At 38.5% G+C, this 19,812-nt stretch overlaps 3 protein-coding genes across 3 annotated transcripts; 2 read left to right on the plus strand and 1 right to left on the minus strand.

Moving 5' to 3' along the window:
- The first annotated feature begins 1,131 nt into the window (after positions 1-1,131).
- On the plus strand, positions 1,132-2,046 carry LOC144551400 (serine/threonine-protein phosphatase 7 long form homolog). The gene is made up of 2 exons (XM_078299345.1): positions 1,132-1,426; positions 1,502-2,046. The coding sequence occupies exons 1-2, from the start codon at positions 1,267-1,269 to the stop codon at positions 2,044-2,046; spliced, it is 705 nt and encodes a 234-aa protein (XP_078155471.1). The 5' UTR covers positions 1,132-1,266.
- A 3,918-nt stretch (positions 2,047-5,964) lies between these two features.
- Positions 5,965-14,069, plus strand: LOC144551456 (uncharacterized). The gene is made up of 13 exons (XM_078299414.1): positions 5,965-6,279; positions 6,634-7,882; positions 8,404-8,622; positions 8,857-9,065; positions 9,853-9,921; positions 10,051-10,122; positions 10,531-10,629; positions 10,720-10,791; positions 11,084-11,198; positions 11,316-11,384; positions 12,352-12,625; positions 13,030-13,138; positions 13,279-14,069. Exons 1-13 carry the CDS (start codon positions 6,160-6,162, stop codon positions 13,717-13,719), a joined length of 3,117 nt encoding a protein of 1,038 aa, XP_078155540.1. The 5' UTR covers positions 5,965-6,159; the 3' UTR covers positions 13,720-14,069.
- Positions 14,070-17,498: 3,429 nt separating this feature from the next.
- On the minus strand, positions 17,499-19,347 carry LOC144551952 (polyamine-modulated factor 1-binding protein). Its single transcript, XM_078300063.1, has 3 exons — positions 19,176-19,347; positions 18,190-18,241; positions 17,499-17,932 (listed from the first exon to the last, which is right to left on the minus strand). Exons 1-3 carry the CDS (start codon positions 19,237-19,239, stop codon positions 17,776-17,778), a joined length of 273 nt encoding a protein of 90 aa, XP_078156189.1. The 5' UTR covers positions 19,240-19,347; the 3' UTR covers positions 17,499-17,775.
- Between the last annotated feature and the right edge of the window lie 465 nt (positions 19,348-19,812).

Consider the following 19,812-nt stretch of genomic DNA (forward strand, 5'->3'; position numbering starts at 1 on the left):
TGTAATTTTTTAATAATATGTATTACAATGTTTACAAAAATTAGATAAATGTGTGATGACTCTCATGAAGTTTAAAATTAGATAAAATTAGATAAATGTGTAAAATTAGTAATATGTAGTATAAATTTGTGTAATTAAGTATTTATGAAGTTTATTACTAAAATAAAAATTAGATGATATGTTGTTTACATATAGTTAAATTTTGATTATTGTAGCCATATGCTTGAAAAAATGTTTGTTTATATAATTATGTGTGATGACTCTCATCAGTTGCAAAAATATTGTTTATCAAATTTTCTAACAGAGTCAATGGATAATGTGAATTATCCGGAGCTGTTGAAATTAGCACCACAGAACCACAGAGCATGGAAAGTTCGTGATATGGTAATTTTGATTATATCTATTAATTATTTGTTGCAAATAAATATTATATGAAGTATTTGAAGGGTTTATAATGTTTTATTTCTTTTTGGCAGCCTTCCTCTTCATTGAACCAGATAAATTCACATCAGATTAGTATTACTTACAACAGTCTGATGGATGATGCTCTGAAGAGATTAGGGTTGTATCAAATTGCTCGCCTTAATGATTGCAAGATTGATCCGCATTTGATTAGTGCTTTGGTTAAGAGGTGGAGGCCGGAGACCAATACATTTCATCTACCTGTCGGTGAGATGACAGTGACGTTGGAAGATGTTGCATGTCTATGGGGCTTACCGATTAAGGGTAATTAACTAATTAAAGTTGTTTATCGGTTAATTTAAATAACTATTTTTTTAAGGTGAATTGTTGATTATATAATTCTTTTAATTTGTAGGTGACCCGATTACTGGCACCAGCGATACTGATTGGAACTCATACTTAGAGTGTGATCTAGGGGCTGATCCGGCTCTTTTTTATGATAACCTCATTGAGACAATGTCATATAAATATAAGATTTATAATCCTAACACATCGAAAGAACGATTGTCCGTCTCTGCTCATGCGATTAGACTGAAATGGGTGCGGGCCAAATTTAGTGAACCCTTACAAGATTGGCACAGTGATAAGAGAGTTGCACAGTACACCCGAGGTTTTTGTATGGATTTATTCGGGTCAGTTATGTTTCCGGATTCTAGTACGGATGGAGTCCCTGCGATGTACTTGCAATTCATCAATGATCTAGAGACTCCATAAGAATACAATTGGGGAGGTGCCGTACTCGCACATCTCTATCGAGAGTTGTCGCGTGCTTGTCTTGCAGGAGTAGACACGATAGCGGGTCCGATGTTGTTGTTACAGATTTGGTCATGGACTCGATTTACTATTGGTCGGCCTATTCCCCGAGACGAGCCACCTCCCTTCGGTGGTGCAGATGAGGATACGAGAAATGCTTTCGGTGTGAAGTGGACCACTCGACATTTGTGGAAACGCAACCCTCACTTAGGTATAAAGATTTATAATTCGAGATGAATTCGATAGATTTATAATTGTTTTTTAAAATTTATATTTTTTTTGACAGGTGGTACAGCCACATATAGAGATAGCTTCGACAGACTAGCTGATGAGACAGTTAACTGGCGACCATACGTTGATTACTATGATCAGTTACCTGGACATGTTCGAGGACAAAAGAGGTATTGGATGAGCTGCGGTTACGTGATCCATTTCTGGATGGTAGAGTATCAGCATGCGGATAGGGTCATGCGCCAGTTTGGTAAGTACCAAGAGATCCCGCCTCCTCCTCCTCTACCATGGGATGAGATCAGTTATTTAAGAGAGGCGTGGCATCACGATGGCAATGCAACAAGGGATGGTTGTTGGAAGATTACTCATAGTGAGTTCATCGAGAAGCCTGCAATACTAATTAGAGAGCGGAGACCATATGACATGGGGAGGCATCATATGTACATGCATTGGTTCAACGCGCGTGGTATGAGATCAGTGTATCTATCAGATAACAATCCGGAAGCTCTACGACGTCAGCCTCCCCCGCGGACAGAAGATGTTGCAACAATGGCGTACGTTCCTTATACCTTCCGGATAAGAACCCAGCATCAACACTGATAACGGGTCGAAGATGAGGCCATGCCTCAATGCATGGCCCAAATGCCCATGCAACCCAGTTGAAAATATTGATATTAAACTTGGTTGATGGTTCACTTTCTAGTAGGTACTGTGTACCTGGATTAGACGCTTTGATGGCAGCCAAAAACGATGGCAGCACCTCGTAAGACTTCTCCCAACTCCCAAACAAGTCCGCAATTGCAAGTTCTCTACCTCTCCACAACTTGTTATACGAGGGCACTACTGTCCCAAATTTAACTTTAACCAGATGCTTGACCATTTTAATGCTTAACTCCAGATCATCTTTCAAAGCCGGTTTAATAATATCAGCAATTACTCTAGAAGTCATTTGATGACTATCCAACCTTTCAGCACTGCCAAAACATGTGTGGATAAACAGGTTGGTGAAAATTGTCCATGCACCTGTTGGTACTACAATTGCATACAGCTTCCATTTGCATTTAGAAGATTTACATTTAACTCTATACTTTGTTCTGTTGCTGTTTAGCACATCTAACTCTGTGTTTCTTGGTAGGTGAAAATCAGCAAGTTCTGATATTAGTTTGGCTTTGGATTCAAACATTTGACCTTCAGCAATTTTTTCATCTAACCTGGGGGGGTTTGCAAAAAATGCATGATCCGCGTATGGCATTGGCAATTCATCGTGGAATGAGGAACATGGATGCTTAGGTCCTCGATTGAGGAATGGGATTGAGTTGTGTCAATCCTTCAATATTTCTCGGTCGTTCATTTCAGCCTCCGCTTCATCCATATCTGCATTCCATTCTTCATCCGAATCATCATCATCAAAAGAACTTCTATCAGATTCTGTGTCTTCATCTGATTGCTCACAAAGGTCGTCACCGGCCTGAACCAGAGGTGTGTAGGTGGGTACAGGTACACTGCCCGAGTTAGGATCAAAGCCGGTCTGAACCGACGGTGTGTTACTACCTCCAGGCAAACTATCTGGACACGGATCATAACTGGTTTGGTTTCTAGCCTGGTGCGCCTCAGCTACCAATTCTATAACCTTAAATCCAGCCACTTGAGCTGCAGTTTGTTTAATGACATCCCAAGTTTTCTCATTTTCTATCCGAAATAGTGAGAAATGGTACGATCCGGGCGGTGCTGTGTTCATACGTACCCTGATTGTCAATTTGACTCGACTCGGAAGCAATTCAAGGCCAACGTTTATTTGCCGTCTTATAATAGCAAAACTGGTAGAATCAGATACAGTAAAGGTAAATGCAGCCCCTATGTCATAACCAACACCTATTGAAGTGCTTTGGAGGTTACCACCATAATACACATTGATCAATAGCAGTGACATTTTGCTGAACAAAAATCAAACACTAAATTAATAAACATATGAGTAAAAAAAAATACTAAATAAACATATGAGTAAAAAAACACACTAAATATATAAACATATAAAAAAACACTACATAATATATGAGTACAGAAAAACAATAAATATAAACATATGAGTAAAAAATAAACTAAATATAAATATAGGAGTAAAAAAACTCAAAATATAAACATATGAGTAAAAAAAACTAAAATATAAACATATGAGTAAAAAATAAACACTAAATCAAACTCTAAATATTTTTCAATTTTATAACACTAAATATAAGCATATGAGTAAAAAAAATTCACAATAATAATCAGAAGAGGATGCTGAACAATGGTGATGGCGATCTGTTCATATGACAACTCCTCTATTGAATCTGAAAAAAACAAAATAAGAAAAAAAATAGAAGGAAGAAGAAAGAAAAATGGAGATCGGGAAGAGAAGAAGAAGGGTGCGGCTGGTTAAATGGTAAAGTGTGAACCTACACCGATCTACAGGACTGGTGGACTAATTTTTAAGCTACACCGATCCACAGGATCGGTGCAGGTTTGTTTTGGTGTAGTCCTGCGTGTAATCGGTGTGGCAGACACAAAATAGGCTCCACCGGTCCCTAGGACCGGTGTAGTTTTGATTTTTTTTGCTCCACCGATCCTAGGGATCGGTGGAGGCTAGTTACAGAAAATCATGTCATCCAAGGCTTGTTTCAACGAAACATTTTCCATTAATTCTAAATAAAAAAAAAATCCAAATATACAATGGTCCCCAAATTACTTAAAAGTTGAAGTTTCTAATTTGCTCTATGTTGTTTTCGTTTTCTAAAGACTGTGCTTCAGAGAAGGAGAAGAGAATAAAGGGAAGGGAGAGGAGGTGAAGAGCGATCAGATCGGATCTGACCGAGGTCATTACCTTGCTCCAAAAGAAAAAAAATCAGAGAAGAAGCGAAGAGGAGCGGAGGAGAGAGAGAAAACTTGCTGTAGAAAAGCTCTGAATTTTTTCATCTTCGAATCAGAGTGTAGACAGAATAAATAGTTGCCGATCCCTTCCTTCTCCTTCTGTTCCTTTCCTTTACACGGAGATTTTGTGAAACACGCCCTAAGGCTAAGTAGAATTCGATGCCAACACTCAAATAATGATAACGTCGCCACTTTAATCAGATGGCATGTCTAAGAAAAAAGTGTGAAAGTTCAAGGACTATAATGACAATCATTTAGAAGTTTAAGGACCAAATTGGAATACGTATAAAGTTTTATTATTTTAAGGACCGTTGTAAAATTATTAAAATAGAAAATTGACAGAAAATTTTCCTCCAGAACTTATAGCATGTCAAATAATTTCAATTTAAAATCAATCCTACTTGGTTCTTTTCTAATGAAATGAATTTTTTTTTTTCTCCGAGAGTACCAGTACGGCATAAAAAATAGATTAGGATTTAGGACAACAAAACAACATTTTCCTAGAAAATAAGTGCCCAACGCTAGAAAAAAAAAATCAATTCCGGTAAAGTAAAACTATCTGTGTCAATTTTCCTGCTGTCCTGACTAGGGCTGGCAAAAAAATTCGAGGTTCGTGATTCGATTCGGATTTGATTCGAGTTTAATTCGATTCGAAATGGGTTCGAATTGAAACGAACCAAACCAGGTTCGGTTCGGAATTAATTCAAACCAAACCCAAACCTAGTCTGGTTCGATCGAAATGGGTTCGATCATTTTTATGGTCCGAATCTCATAATAACATCGGCCGTCCATTTACCTGATGAAATTAAAATCCAAGATAGAGAGTCATAATTTAACTCAGCCGACACTCCCTCGCTCTCAAATCTCAATAACCTAGTTCTCTCTCCACCTCTCCCTAACTCACTCTCTCTCTAGCTCTAAAATCTAGCTGACGCTCTCGGCGACTGGCTGTCTCTCCGGCTGTCACTCCTCTCTCCGGACTAGATGACTGTCTCTCCTCTCTCTTCGGTCATCTCTCATAGTTCATACCAGGAAAGCCGTCTCTGATGTATTTTTTCATGAACAATTTTTCAACTTAAAAACACTCATTTCATAGTTCATACTGGTAAAAGGAAGCCATGTGAATTGTCCCGCGAGAAAAAATTAATGTATAAACTACCGGTATAACTAGGACTGCTAAAAAATAATTTAGTTCGTGATTTGATTCGGGTTCGATTCGAAAAATGTGTAGTTCGAAATGAGTTTGGTTCTAAACGAATCAAATCAGATTCGGTTCAAAATTAATTCAAAAATAAGTTCGGTTCGGTTCGGTTCGGTTCGTTGCCACCCCTAGTCCTGACAGAGTAAATTTCTAGAAAAGCAGTTCCACCGGGGGTAAACAGATTAACAGAACCATCTACCACTTGGATCCGTATCCTCCCAGGTACCTGATCAAGACAATTGAAACGAACGGGTCAGATTTACTATCATCCGTCGGGATTCGGGATGACAGATGGGGCAGGATTATTTGTGCTTTGAGAGGCGTGCCAATCCATTTTGGACCGTCCGATTCAATTCTACTCAGTCAGGTAACCTGAGGGGATACGAATTCAGCCACTTACCAGGTTACCCATTTGGATTTTGGTCTACTTGCTCTCTCCGTCGCCCCATTCGCATCGAGACAGTGGTACCAACTCCCCCTCCCGTCTCATCAACGGGATCGGCGCACCTCATCTCTTCAGATTCAGATCCAGGGACGAATCAATTCATTGACGTTATTTCACGAGATCTTTATCCTACTTTGCCGTTTTTTCGAATAATTCGAGCATGGAGGCTTTCGAGAATTACTTCAAGAAAGCAGATTTGAATCAGGATGGGAAGATCAGCGGACAAGAGGCTGTTGCTTTTTTTCAAGGATCCGGCTTGCCCCAGCAAGTGCTTGCGCAGGTACCTTTGGTTGTTTGTTTTCCGGTTCCGTATTTTTTGTTCTAATTGAACTTTGACTACTAATTAGGAGCTTAACTAAACTGAAATTAGAAATGGGCAGGGGGTTTAAAAGAAAGCGCAAGTGCTAGTTCTGATTTCAGATGGAACTGTTTTGGGCATTGGTCTTTTTGCTAACTTGAAAAGATCACTTCCAAGTTTTTGCTTGTTGCTAGTGATTATGCATGCTTGTATAGTTTTCCTTTTGTTTCATCTGTATAATGTGGAGGAGAAAAGGTAAACCGAGGTGGTACAAAATCAATAATATGTACCATTTCTAAGATCATAACTGGTGTTACATTATATTTTTATTTACAGATCTGGATGTATGCTGATCAGAACAAAACTGGCTTCCTTGGCCGCCCAGAATTTTTCAATGCCCTGAGACTGGTTACTGTGGCACAAAGTGGGCGTGCCTTAACGACTGAGATTGTAAAATCTGCTCTCTATGGCCCAGCAGCAGCTAAAATTCCTGCTCCACAGATGAAGTCTGTAGGGCCCACACCTGCGCCACAAGTAACCCCCAGCCCCTCTGCTATGCCTCAAGGTGCCAACCCTGCCATCCCACCTTCTAGTCACATGAGTGCATCAACCCCGACCCAATATACGGGAGCACGGTCCCCACAAGTGACAGCTCCAAATTTGGGTCTGATGAGACCACCTCAGGCTACTTCAGTTCCTTCTCCATCGCCGCTTCAAGCACCAGGTGTCAATGCAGGATTGTCTGCTGTGCAGGGTTCTTCTCCATCCTCACTTCAGGCAGCAGGTTTCAGGCCAGGATTTGGTGCTTCTGTTCCGGCTTCTTCTGCATCTCCACTTCAAGCACTTGGTGTCTCCCAAGGATTGGGCCCACGTCCTCCAAGTCCTTCTCCCTCCCCACTTCAAGCGCTCGGTGCCACCCAAGGATTGGCTGGAGTAAGCACTGTGCCTGGCCCACGGCCTGTGACCTCAGGTACAATGGAACTATCAGTGGATTGGCTTGGTAACAAAACAGGGGGGGTTCAACCGAGGCCATCAACTCCATCAAATAGCAGCACAGATGTCTTCGGTCTATCATCACTTTCTAATACAATGGGCACAGCTCCAAGACCGCAAGTACAACCAACTACTGCCTCTTCTATCCCTCCAAAGCCGCAGGACCCATTCTTCTCTTCATTGACACAACCAATGCAACCGGCTCTGTCTCAAAATGGCCTCCCTTTGTCTACCTCGGGATTTGGGAATGACTCATTCCAGCAAAAGTCAAGTGCGTTGAGTGGAACCACGACTGCACGAAGTTCATCTCCTCAAATTAGTTTCTCTCAACTTGACCCTTTGAGGTCTACTCAGGTTGCAACCTCAGGTGGTACCAGTAGTAACCAGGTTCAACAGACCCAGGCACAAGCAAGTGCTGGTGCTGGAGTTTTTGGTTCAGGCTCAGGACAGCCACAACCCCAGTGGCCAAAAATGACTAAATCTGATGTGAATAAGTACACTAAGGTGTTTCATGAAGTGGACAAGGATAGAGATGGGAGGATCACTGGCATGGAGGCTCGCAATTTGTTTCTTAGCTGGAAGCTACCTAGAGGTGCACAGTTTCTTAGTGTACCATGCATTTTTCTGTAGCACTCTTGAATCCCGTGCTGCAGCTTTCATCTAAACAAAAACTATAGTTTATCAAATAACCGAGTATCATATGGTTTCTTAGTTTAGAGACACAAGTGAATTTCAGATTTCAGAACTGATATAGTGAAGTCTGCTTCACTTTGTACTGTTGTATGGGCTTGCCAAACTTTGACTTTTGAAATAGTAGAGTCAAAAGTGTGCTCGAGACTCATTTGCATAGTTGGGCTTAAATTATAATTGCACAGTTGAGGATTACTCAAGGGGCTTGGTTGTAGTTTTAATAACTGCAATATTTCAGTCGGCAGTACCTTGCCATGGTAGCATTCTCTGAGTGAGGAGTTGGGACTATTACAAACAAAAACTGGCTGATCATTGAGCTTAGCAGGAAAAACTGAAATTTAAGCTTCACTAATAGATACTTAATTTGGCCAAAATGACATATTGATCATTCTCTTCTAATTTTACCTTTTTGGTAATGGACAGAAATATTAAAACAGGTGTGGGACTTGTCAGACCAGGATAGTGATGGTATGCTTAGTCTCAGAGAGTTTTGCATTGCACTTTATCTGATGGAGAGACACCGGCAAGGGTCTACTTTGCCGAAATCACTCCCTGATTCACTCAGATATGATGAAGCACTGCTCCAGGCCACTGGCTTACCTGCAGCAGCATATGCAGGCCCCACTTGGCAACAAAATCCCGGTAATCACTCTGCTCTTCTAACTTGTGAAAAAATAACCAATGATCTGAGAATATCACCTGTTAAATTGATCTTGCGGGTACTCTGTATGGAATGTCCTTGTATCGTTTGCCAACAAAAATTGCAATTTTGACATTTGACCTCTTTAAGTTGCAAATCTTAACACCCCCACTAAATCAAGTGTCATATTTCTTAGTACAGTCATATAACTTAAAATATTTTTCTTTTCTGATCAGCGATGACAAATAGAGCTCCAGGAGCAGTTGTGGTCCCGGGTATGGGGACCATGAGGCCCCCAATTCCTGGGCACATGCATCCTCATATGAAAGCAGGTCATGGAAAGCTAAGCATGCCTGCTGTGGATAATAATCACACTGCTGTCAGTAGGGATGCACCTGTTGCCATAGCACCAGAAGCTCAGGATGCGGTGGCTGCTGACAGAAAGGTATGTTTTCTTTCACTGGCTATGTGATGACTATGATCCAAGAGTGCTACAGTACGTCTGCTATATGACAAAGCAACACCTTTTACCTATTGCTTGTAATTACTTGCTGGTTGGAACATGTATAAGGATATTAAGCCTTGCTAAAGCAATTTAACAATAATTGTAGTATCCCAATTTTTTTTTTTTTTTTTGGAAATGAGGCTATAAGCCCGTTTCATTGCAGAAACTTAGATTACAGAAACATAATAGAGTCTTTAGCAGAGATATGCTAATATCGGCCCTGTCAACTAAGCAAAAAACCCACTAATACGATAACAGAGATGGTATAACCAACACAACAGAAATCGCAAGATAGAGCTGATCACAAGCAGCAAATATGACAGAGTTCCAGAATGTAAGATAACTAGAGAACTAGATAGATTGTAGTATCCCAATTAAAAAACTAAACTACTGTTCTGAAAGCGTTGGACCTGTCCTGTAAGAATCTGGTGTGGACATGATATTGGAGATCACATTCAAGTACCAGAGCAGCCTTTAGTAGTTGCTATATGGCCTTACTGGGTTTTCATCCTGGCAATTTAAACCCTTATATAAATACTATAATGTCTGTATGTTAACATGACTTGCATTATCTTACTATTACAAATTTATCAGTTTCTTGAAGTGATAATATTTCCTACTATCCGTGACCTTTAACAGTCACGTTAAGGGTTTCATTTGTGTTTGGTGCTTTGTCATGTTAAACGTTCTTAATGAAAAGTATCAACACTTTTGGTGCTAAATTTAGGCTGCAGAAAAGCTGATCCTTGATTCAAAAGAGAAGATAGAGTATTATCGTACTATGATGCAAGAGCTTGTAAGCACTCTTTTCACTTGCCTTTGTATATTTTTTTAGAATGTATTTGCTTATTTGATCTTAAATTGGAAATTTTGTGTTTGTTTCGTGCTTATGAGTATAATTCTGGTTCTTTTATTTTTGCTGAAGGTTCTTTACAAAAGTCGCTGCGACAACAGGCTTAATGAAATTACTGAAAGAGCATCATCAGACAAACGTGAGGTAATGTTATGGTTTCATATGTCTCGTGGAATATGACTTTTAGTATATTGTTTCGTAAATGAAAAGAGCAGTGTCCCTGTCGGGTTATAAACTTTGTAACTAAATATGAGATTTGGATATCCTAATTTGAAGTTGGTGATTAAGAAAATTGCCTAGTAAGCACTTGGTTGGAATTTTAATTGATATAAGAGCATTTTGATGACTTTGGGTTTTAATTGGGGCTTAAACAGCATTTTCCCAGCCAAATTAACAATCAAATCCAAACTTTTACCAATTTGCTTGGTCGTTGTTCTGGCCAATACTGAACCTGTAAGGTGTTGCTCTCTGAGATCTTCAGTTTACCTATTGTTGTTATAAATTCCATTTGTTTTAAGATTCTTTCTAACCCGGCTTATGTATGTACCTAAGGTTGAATCAATAGCCAAGAAGTATGAAGAGAAATATAAGCAAGTAGGGGAGATAGCATCTAAGCTGGCAGTGGAGGAGGCTGCAATTCGTGATGTTCATGTTAGTTCATTTCTCTCTAAAACAAGTTGCTCTAGTAAAAGTGTTTATTGCCGCTCCATTTCATCTTAGGTTTCACAATTATTTTAACAGGAAAGAAAAACTGAGCTGCAAAATGCAATTGCTAAAATGGAACAAGGTGGAAGTGCTGATGGATTGCTTCAGGTAAAACTCTGCTCTTTTGTATTTCGTACTGCTACCAGACCGGACTAGTATTGTACTGCTGCATTGTTGTCACATCTGCTATTATGAGATGATTTAAGGGGTTAGTTTTGCTACAACTTAATGTTTAGTCCTCAATTCTTTGTAATAACACAGTGTGGCCAACTGGTTTTCAATATTTAGGATTGCGTCAATTTTTTTAATAGTACAATGTGGCCAACTAGTTTTCAATATTTAAGATTGCACATTTGTATTCTGTAATATCTTTTCCTTTATTCATTTGTTATAATAATAGGTTCGTGCTGATCGAATCCAATATCAACTGGAGGAGCTTGAGAGGGCTCTGGCTGAACGGTGCAAGCATTTTGGGCTGAGTGTAAATCAATCTGCTTCAATTGAGCTGCCTTTTGGTATTATCTGGCATATCTTGGCTTGCATATTGTTGCAATCACCGCATTTTATTTCTCTGCTTTTATAATCAGTTATGTATTTCCCAAGTAACTTTTGCTTGTTGTTTCTTTTTTTAGGCTGGGAACCTGGTGCCCCAGAGGGTGCAATTGACTGGGATGAAGATTGGGATAAATTTGAGGATGAAGGTGATTTTTATTCTGTAAATTTATTACTGAAAGTTGTGCCACAATGTACTTCCCAGAGGGTGGCAACCATGAACCCAACCGGACCTAATGGGTTGGTTATTCTGGTTTAGGCCCACCTTATCTGACCCTTTACAGGTCAGGTCCGGGTGAACAGGTCTTGACTCAACCAGATCCATCTGTTCCCACTGGGCCCTGTGGTCAGGATCTGAGTTAGGCTGGAAACAAGGAAATAAAAGATAATTTGAAAGAACTATCAAATGCGACTACCAATTCGACCCCTCCTCTTTGTAAAAAAACAGTGATTATAAAAAAGTAGTGAATAAAACAAGTAAACTATGAACTTCGTGAACCATATAGATCAGGTCGAATTGACCTGTTACCTGTCAGGTGCAAGTCGGGTTGGGTCTGATCAATTTAAAGTATTATTTAAATGTTGGTGACCCAACCCTGTGTTACAAATAGCGCTAGTGGTCTGTAGCGGAGAGGTGCAGTCGAGGCTATAGCGAGACTATGATGGCTATGGTGGAAGCTATTCAATGTAGTTTCAATAGTATTTAACCCATTATTATACCACGAGTCTTAATTATACTATCAAATCACACAGTTATAAGTTTATAACAATAAATTATTAGGAGGCTCAAAAAAGGAGATGGAGCTGGGAACTCAGATGATATTATATCTTTGTAGCCAGTATGAAACTGAATCATGAGTTGACCAGGACAAATCATAAAATATGTTGATGAAAATCTACGTTGAAACCTAAACTTCTCCTTGTAATCAATATTGGACCGATCTTTCAAAAAATTAGTTATTCTTTAAATAGAAGCTTTCAGAAATATTTTCAACATTAGTTGGCCTCCATTTTACACTGCAATTAGTTGGCTTTTAATGCTAACCTTAATACATAAACAGCCTAGAGAAAAGCAGTATTGGCCTATTAGGACAATTCTTTTTTGCAAATTTTTAGGTTTTATGGTCGTAAAGCCCAACACCACAGAGGTGGAGCACGTGGCTCCTTCTGAGAACAAGACCCCTTCTCTTTGGAACGATGACGATTCATTGGCTGACGGCTTTTCTCCAGTTGCTTCCTCTTCAAACGGCCATCATAAGAACAGGACTTTCAGTGTGACTGACTCTGAATTGAACTATGATCAAAGCGAAGAGTCTTTGGCTAGCCCTGGTGGAAGAAGCACATTTGAAAGCCCGTTTGTCTCATCCCCTCGAATAAAGGATGATCTCAGGTACTGTGTACTTGGTCTTCATTTTAAGGTTATTGCAACTTATGAGTATTTTATGGTAGTTCTTTTTCTTTCTTTTTTTATTATCTTTTATTTTTCCTCTCCTTTTCTGTACATATTTGTGTGGACTTGGGAATCCCAAAGGAGAATGAGGGGCATAATCAGTGCTTGAGCCAGTTATTTTTTCGGTCCTGGTACTGTTTAACACTTGATCCACCAATATACGAAGTGACATTGGCAAGAGTTTTACCCAGCATTAGCCTCAAATAGATGTGGCAAGGCTGGCATGTGCTGTATTGGGTACAGGGAACATTGGTCAAATTGGATTTTTTTTTTTTTTAATTTATTTGTTTCTCTCTATTTCGTATTAATAAGGCTTCACTGACTTATTTTTACTATTTCGGTAGTGATCGTGATGGTGCTGAATCTAGCGTTTTTGGAGACAAGTTTGCAGATGGACCTTCATGGAATTTTGATGATACAGATACTGACTCGGTGTGGGGCGCAAATACCATGGCATGTTCACTTCTTCCAACTTCACTATACCATCTCTAAAAATGATATCTTGTATTTTAGGAACTAAATAAATGATATAAAAAGGGAATAAATATATGGCACTCAGAGTTAACTAGATTTCTTTGTACCCTCCAATGCAGGATACTGACACTCAAAGGAACTCTTTCTTCACCTCAGGAGATGATTTCGGGCTGAATCCAATCCGCACAGACTCGCCAAGTGCCTCTAGTGTCTATGGCAAGAAGAAGAGCTCATTCTTTGACGACTCTGTTCCGAGCTCTCCTGCTTTCAGTGCTTCCGGTTTTTCACCCAAATTTAATGATAACTCATCCTTTAACTATGGCAAATTTGACTCATTCAAGACTGAAGACAGTGGGTTCTTCCCACAGGATAGTAATCGTTTTTCAAGGTTTGACTCGATGGCCAGCTCCAAGGGGGACACACTGTCTCGGTTCGACTCTATGAGAAGCACTACAGATTTTGGTCACAAGCGCACATTTGATTCGTTTGATGATAATGACCCTTTTGGCTCTACTGGACCTTTCAAAGCTTCTGGATCTGGATCCCCTCCACGATTCTAAATTTTCAAGATGTTTTCTGAAGCATTCTTTGATTCTTCTATTTGTGGAAGACAAACGCGCCAAGTGCAATGGTGAATATATAAAGTTGAAGGTTTGTTGTAAAGCTGTGTGTCATGTTTCTCTTTAATATGATATGATTTCTCTTGTTCTCTGGTGAGGGGTTGGTGGTTTGTTAGTAGTGTAGGTTGTGTATGTGAAGGACATTTCCTTCTTGTTTTCAGCTCTTTGTTTTATTAAAACTGTTTGAAAATGAGGAGTTAATATTATTTCTTTTTGGCCTTCCAAATTTTCCTTGGGTGGTGTTGTGATATAAATGATCTATCATTGTTATAGAAAACAAGCTTTAGTTTTTTATTGGTTCTGTAATAATTACATTAAAATAGCGGGAACTTGTGTACTGATCTTTTTTGTTGGTACTTGGCTATGGAGCAAAAATATATTTCTATCTATATTCTTGATGATAATTAAAGCGGCAAAATATATCTCATTTTCTATCGTTTCCTAATATTCTCTACGTTGCCTTTTATATTAGCGGACCTTTCTACCTGATACTTCATCCTCCTTTTTCCCTTTTTTTTCTTACTTCTGTTTTCTACGGTTTACAATTCAAGTACCAAACTACGGCAGTGTTGGAGGAAATTTTATTATTTAAAAGGTGCTGAAAAATATTACAGCAAATAGAAATTTTCACAATTTGACATTTTGGATTAAAGGTTTTTTGATGTCAGAACCAATTACACACAAATAGAGATTGAGTTGTAGACTTGTAGTCACACAATCTTTCTATCAGTTCACATGTCCAAATCACAAAATACATCAGATGGATGCCTATTTAGTTTTGGCAAACAAAAGCAATGTCTAGAAATTACTTATGCTATTACAGACCATAATCTAAAGAAATTAAACAGTCAATCCAGAAGTCCCTTCTTCCTCACTTGGAGCCTGGTACAACAACATTTGATTGTCCTCAGGATGCCACACCTGCAATGGTATTGCCTCAATGCTATGTTGCATGGATACAGTATGGGTATCGTGTCGGATATGACACGGGTACAGTGACATGGCAATTTTAAAAAATCTAGGATACGACACGTTTATTATATATATTATTTTTTATTAATTTATATATTGTATTTAGATAATGAGGAGGGTTCAACTGCTCCATATTTTGTGCACCAAATTCGTTCCAAATCCTAAACCGCTTATTTCATTCTAGATGAACGGCTCAAATTATTCTCCGCCTATAACTCTTCCTTTCCAAAAATATACGCTCAATTCTTTCCTTTCCTCTCCAGTAAACAAAATAGGTAGTATTTCCTCTCCAGTGCTAAGAGGTCGCTTCCAATTCCCTCTGATTCTCTCCTGTGAACGAAATAGCCATGTCTCGTTCTCCTTCTCACAATGAAGAAATTAACTTTTATTTTCTCCAGTGAACGAAATCACCACTGCAATTGCTCCCTCCGCCATGCCTACCAGCGAACCAGCCATGCCTTCAGCCTTCGTCGAACCCTCGTCATCACCATTTTTATTCTCGGACGTAATCTACTTTCTTTAAGTTCCAATTTAATTTCTTTCAATATGCAAGATAACGAAATTCAAGTATCAATCAAACGCCGAAATATGATTAGTTCTGAGAGATGGAGAGAAGGGAGGAGCACAAAATTAGAAATTTGTAGATAATGAAAAAGAAGTGGAAAGGGAGGTTGAAGCATTGGATCGACGGAGGAGAGCGAAGGAGCCCAAGGAGAATGAGGGTAAAACTTGGCTTCGTGGTCGAGGGGTGGGGAAGAAAGAACAAAATGGAGAGGAGGGAGTCATTATTTTTATTCACTGGAGAGGATTGAGTGCGTGCTTTTGGAAACAAAAAGTCTGAGTCGGAGAAAAATCTGAGCCGTTCATATGAGATGAAATAAACGGTACAGAATTTGGAACGAATTTGGAGCATAAAATATTGGTGCATTTGAACCCTCCTCTTAGATAATTATAACTTAGATTAAATTTGTTCATAAAATAAAGACTTCATATAAGTATATTAAATATTATACTTACTAAAACATAACATATATGAATGTTTGGTGTAGTGGTTCGAATCCGGTCCAAGGTTCGAATCCCACCGCCAGCAAGTTATTTTCTTCGGTCCATAGGGGCAGGTGGGTGTCCACGGGCGCAGGCGCAGCTCGTGGTACACAGGCGCGTATCCATTCGTGTCCAGTCCGTATCGGACGTTTCGGGCCGTATCGGCAAGGGTCAACCACACAGTTGCGGTCCACAGGGTGGGGTGGGTGTCCACGGGTGCGGGCGCGGCTCGCGGTACACAAGCGCGTATCCATCCGTGTCCAGTCCGTATCGGACGTTTCAAGCCGTATCGGCAGGGGTCAACCAGGTGTCGGAGACTGTATCAGACGGGTAGGGACACGCCAGCTCACCTGACACGTCAGCTGGCATGTCAGATACGTATCGTACGCGTGTCGGAGGCGTGTCGGATACGTGTCGGATATGTATCGGACACGGATACGATGGCTTCCTAGGAGTGTCAGGGTAACATAGCCTCAATGTCATTTGGTAGCCAGGCTGGTACTAGCTCCCTTGTCTAACTCTTGATAATACATGTCCAGTAGGCAGTAAGTGATCAAAGAAATTATAAGATAGTGGTTCTAAAGGATTTCTTATGGGCATTTTGAAAGTATAGTTCATTTCTAAGCTTCTAAATTGTCTAGCAAAAAGCACTTAATATTTTCAGGAAAGCAGTTTGATTATCTCCCCCAAGTGACCAAGCAAATTCCACTATATCTCGAAAAGTATGCCAATTTTTATATACTTGTTGAGTTTGACCCATCCAAAACCAAATATGCTATACAAGAGGACATTTGACAAACAAGCGGGTTGCGGTTTCCTCTGCCTCACAGAATTGACAAGTATTAACCTACCCATCCTCTCTTACTAAGATTTTGTTTGGTCAGTATTTTGTTTCAGCAGCCAGCCACATAAATGTTCTAATTTTATAAAGTATTGGTATGTTCCACCATCATATAGGTGCTACCCCACTAAAAGTGATGAATTTATACAAGGATTTAGCAGTGAATTTCTCTGAGGCCTCCCATTTTCAAGCCATAGTACTAATCTTATTAAGAATAGATTACCACTCATTCAGTGTTATATGATCAAATTTGACAGCTTGACATCGTCTTACAATTAAGAAACTTATAGCATCTCCTTTTATTTTATATTCTAATAGTCTAGATATATATATTGTTTTAACAATTCACAACCAAATTTTTATCCGTATTATTTTTCTAATACAAACACAGATAATTTGTTTATGAAAACGGATAGTATATTTATGAATAATATACAAACACAGCACGAGAAACGGATTCCCGTCTACACACCTAGTTGCAAGTCTGCAACTTGCCATTCTTTGATTTTGAGTTTTGATTTGTCTTTTGTCCATCTTTAAAGTTTCTCGACCTTCTTGCTTTTGGTCTTTTATGATTGATTGATAGTATTTTCTGTTTTTTTTTTACTTTTAATCCATAGAAGATAATTCAATATATCCTACAAAATTTGATCATACATTTACCCATATCATGCCACACAAACAAATTCAAAAACATGCACTTTGCTTTAATAGGACCGCTTCTCGTCCACATATATGCCAATGTATAGTTTTTAATTATTCTAATTATATTTCGACCACTTGTTAAAGTTTTCTAGCTGAATAAAAGACTTCCGGCAGACAGTTTATATTATCAGTTAAGTAAATTTTTAGGCAGATATTCTGAAAAAACTCAGCAGACATTAACTGGTCAAAGGCACAGTGATGAAACCAGTATGGCCATTTACAACTTATTGTGTGCCTTATCAATGTCTGGTATGATACACAATTCATCTCCAAAACCCCGAATCAAAGTAAAGGAAAATAATTTCCAAAAGTCCATATGCCTACAATCAGGGAATCAAAATCTGTGAAGTTTTCAAGTAAATCAAGAGATGCCAAACCCCATGTTTTTTTAAATGTCACATCTATTTATCTAAACCTCACCACAAACTCTTGATTTAGGTGGCACCGCTTCCATTAAGCATCTCAAGCACAGCAAGAGCAGCATTCTGGAATCGCTCCCTGTCCTCCTCTAACATTTTCCCTTTCTCAGAGACGCTCTCCTTGCATTTCTCCATGTCAGTTGCTATCTCTGCAATGCTTCGGTCCACTTCACTGCTTCCACGTTTTTCAAAAGAATCAGTATAATTACACAATACATTCCGATGTTTTCTGATAATACTGATATATTTAACAGAATTCACTGGTAGCCTGTTAAGAACACAATATATCACATGCATCCAACAATGTAAAAATAATAAATACTACCACGGCCATCTTCAAATTGTTATTGATATAATGTTATTAGGGAATAGCTTATACATATCTTTTTGAAGAAGTGTATATCAAATTTGATATGGATGAAAAGAAACCTGGTCATCTTAAGCATGTTTTGCATTGCACCCTGAAGCTGATTTGATATATCTGTTTCACCACATAAGAGAAAGAATATAAATATCACTCTATTATTGTCCAAAATCCAAATTAACATAATGTTTCAATAATATCGTAATTATGCACAAGTAGGAGGAAATCAGATAGATTTTGAATATTCAAACAGAGAATCCATTTGAATGTTGAAACTGCACGCTATTAAGCAATTGAACCTCCATATTTCAAAATAACAAATTAAGGACTTCGATGTTTAGAATATATTACAATTTGAAGGCATTCAACGTATTCCTTTATTTAAAGAGATCTGCGATCACAAATGACAGTGAAGACATCAGTTGGCCATGTATCTAGAGTCCAAAAAATGTTGAGACACGAAACAAGAAAAATAGTTTCGAAGTATAGTTAAACCCCAGAGCAAATCAATCACATCTACAATTATTGGCAGATATTTAGTTGCATAATCCGAGCAAAATTAGCAATCAAGTATGGAAAACACTTAATAGCTTTCCGAGCAGATCTGATTTGATAAAATCACTCTACTCAGATTTACCAAAGTTTCAGATTAAACTATAAATAGAACATATTTTCAAAAATAATAGATTCAAAATAGAAAATAAAGATAAGAATAAGAGATCACAAATTCGCAATAGAATTTTCCCACAGTTGTGAACACAAAAAATAATAACACATCCATCATTATTGACAAAATTAATCGGATTATCTGAGAAATTAGCAATCAAGTACGAAATACCGAAGTGATTCTAAACTACAAATTGAACAGATTATTCATATCTACAAATTCAAAATCGAAAAAAAGGAAAGAGAGATTTCAGTAGAATTTGCGTAGAGCTGTGATAAGAAATTCAGATATCGTGTGATCTATTAATCAGATCGGAAGCATAGCTCGTAGGATACAATCTAAGAACTCGAAAAATGCTTATGTAGATATATAATCGGAGAGTACCAATGAGGAGAGATGAGATCGGTGATTCAGCTTCTTCACCAGGGACGAGCGCATTGTTCTCCATCTCTAGTCTCTCTCCCCTCTCTCTCTCTCTCTCTAATCTATAATATAGCTAGAATTAACGAGCAGGGTGCGCGCGCGCGTTGAAAGATAATTGAAGGCGCTCCGTTTGATTTTCCTTTATAACAACGGGTAGTGATATTCACTGCGGTACCGGACGGCGTATAATTGCCTATTATAATATCAAATCTATTTTGAGATTCGCGTCAGAATAAAACATACGTCTTCGATCTCATTTTACATGGTCCGGTACCGTGTTGGATCTGAATTCCTTAATGGAGGGGATCGGATGAAAATGAAAAAAAAAATGCATCCTGCCGGTTCACTCACTCTCTGCGTCGGAAATTTTCTATCTATAGAAATAATTATATTAAGATTGTAAGAAAATAAAAAGAGTATATTGTTTTGAATAAATTTAGAAAGATCAGATTTATTGAGACTGATCAAATATTATGGATCGAATTCAATAATTCAAATTCAAATAGTATGTATTTTTGAGATTTATTGAAAACGAAGTACTCTTTTATTTTTGTACACCTGAATTCAATAATTATTATAGATAAAAGAATCCCACTGC

Source organism: Carex rostrata, chromosome 3 (assembly GCF_964058835.1).
Source record: "Carex rostrata chromosome 3, lpCarRost1.2, whole genome shotgun sequence".
In the NCBI taxonomy this organism is placed as follows: Eukaryota; Viridiplantae; Streptophyta; class Magnoliopsida; order Poales; family Cyperaceae; genus Carex; species Carex rostrata.

Bases quoted from the DNA above. Each gene is read 5' to 3' on its own strand.
- LOC144551400 (XM_078299345.1), top strand. From the start codon at position 1,267: ATGTTGTTGTTACAGATTTGGTCATGGACTCGATTTACTATTGGTCGG. The intron at 1,427-1,501 runs GTATAAAGATTT...TTTTTTTGACAG, and splicing joins GAAACGCAACCCTCACTTAG to GTGGTACAGCCACATATAGA.
- LOC144551456 (XM_078299414.1), top strand. From the start codon at position 6,160: ATGGAGGCTTTCGAGAATTACTTCAAGAAAGCAGATTTGAATCAGGAT. The intron at 10,123-10,530 runs GTAATGTTATGG...TATGTACCTAAG, and splicing joins CATCATCAGACAAACGTGAG to GTTGAATCAATAGCCAAGAA. The intron at 11,199-11,315 runs GTATTATCTGGC...TTCTTTTTTTAG, and splicing joins TTCAATTGAGCTGCCTTTTG to GCTGGGAACCTGGTGCCCCA.
- LOC144551952 (XM_078300063.1), bottom strand. From the start codon at position 19,239: ATGGAGAACAATGCGCTCGTCCCTGGTGAAGAAGCTGAATCACCGATC. The intron at 18,242-19,175 runs GTACTCTCCGAT...GTGGTGAAACAG, and splicing joins GATCTCATCTCTCCTCATTG to ATATATCAAATCAGCTTCAG. The intron at 17,933-18,189 runs GTTTCTTTTCAT...ACGTGGAAGCAG, and splicing joins AACATGCTTAAGATGACCAG to TGAAGTGGACCGAAGCATTG.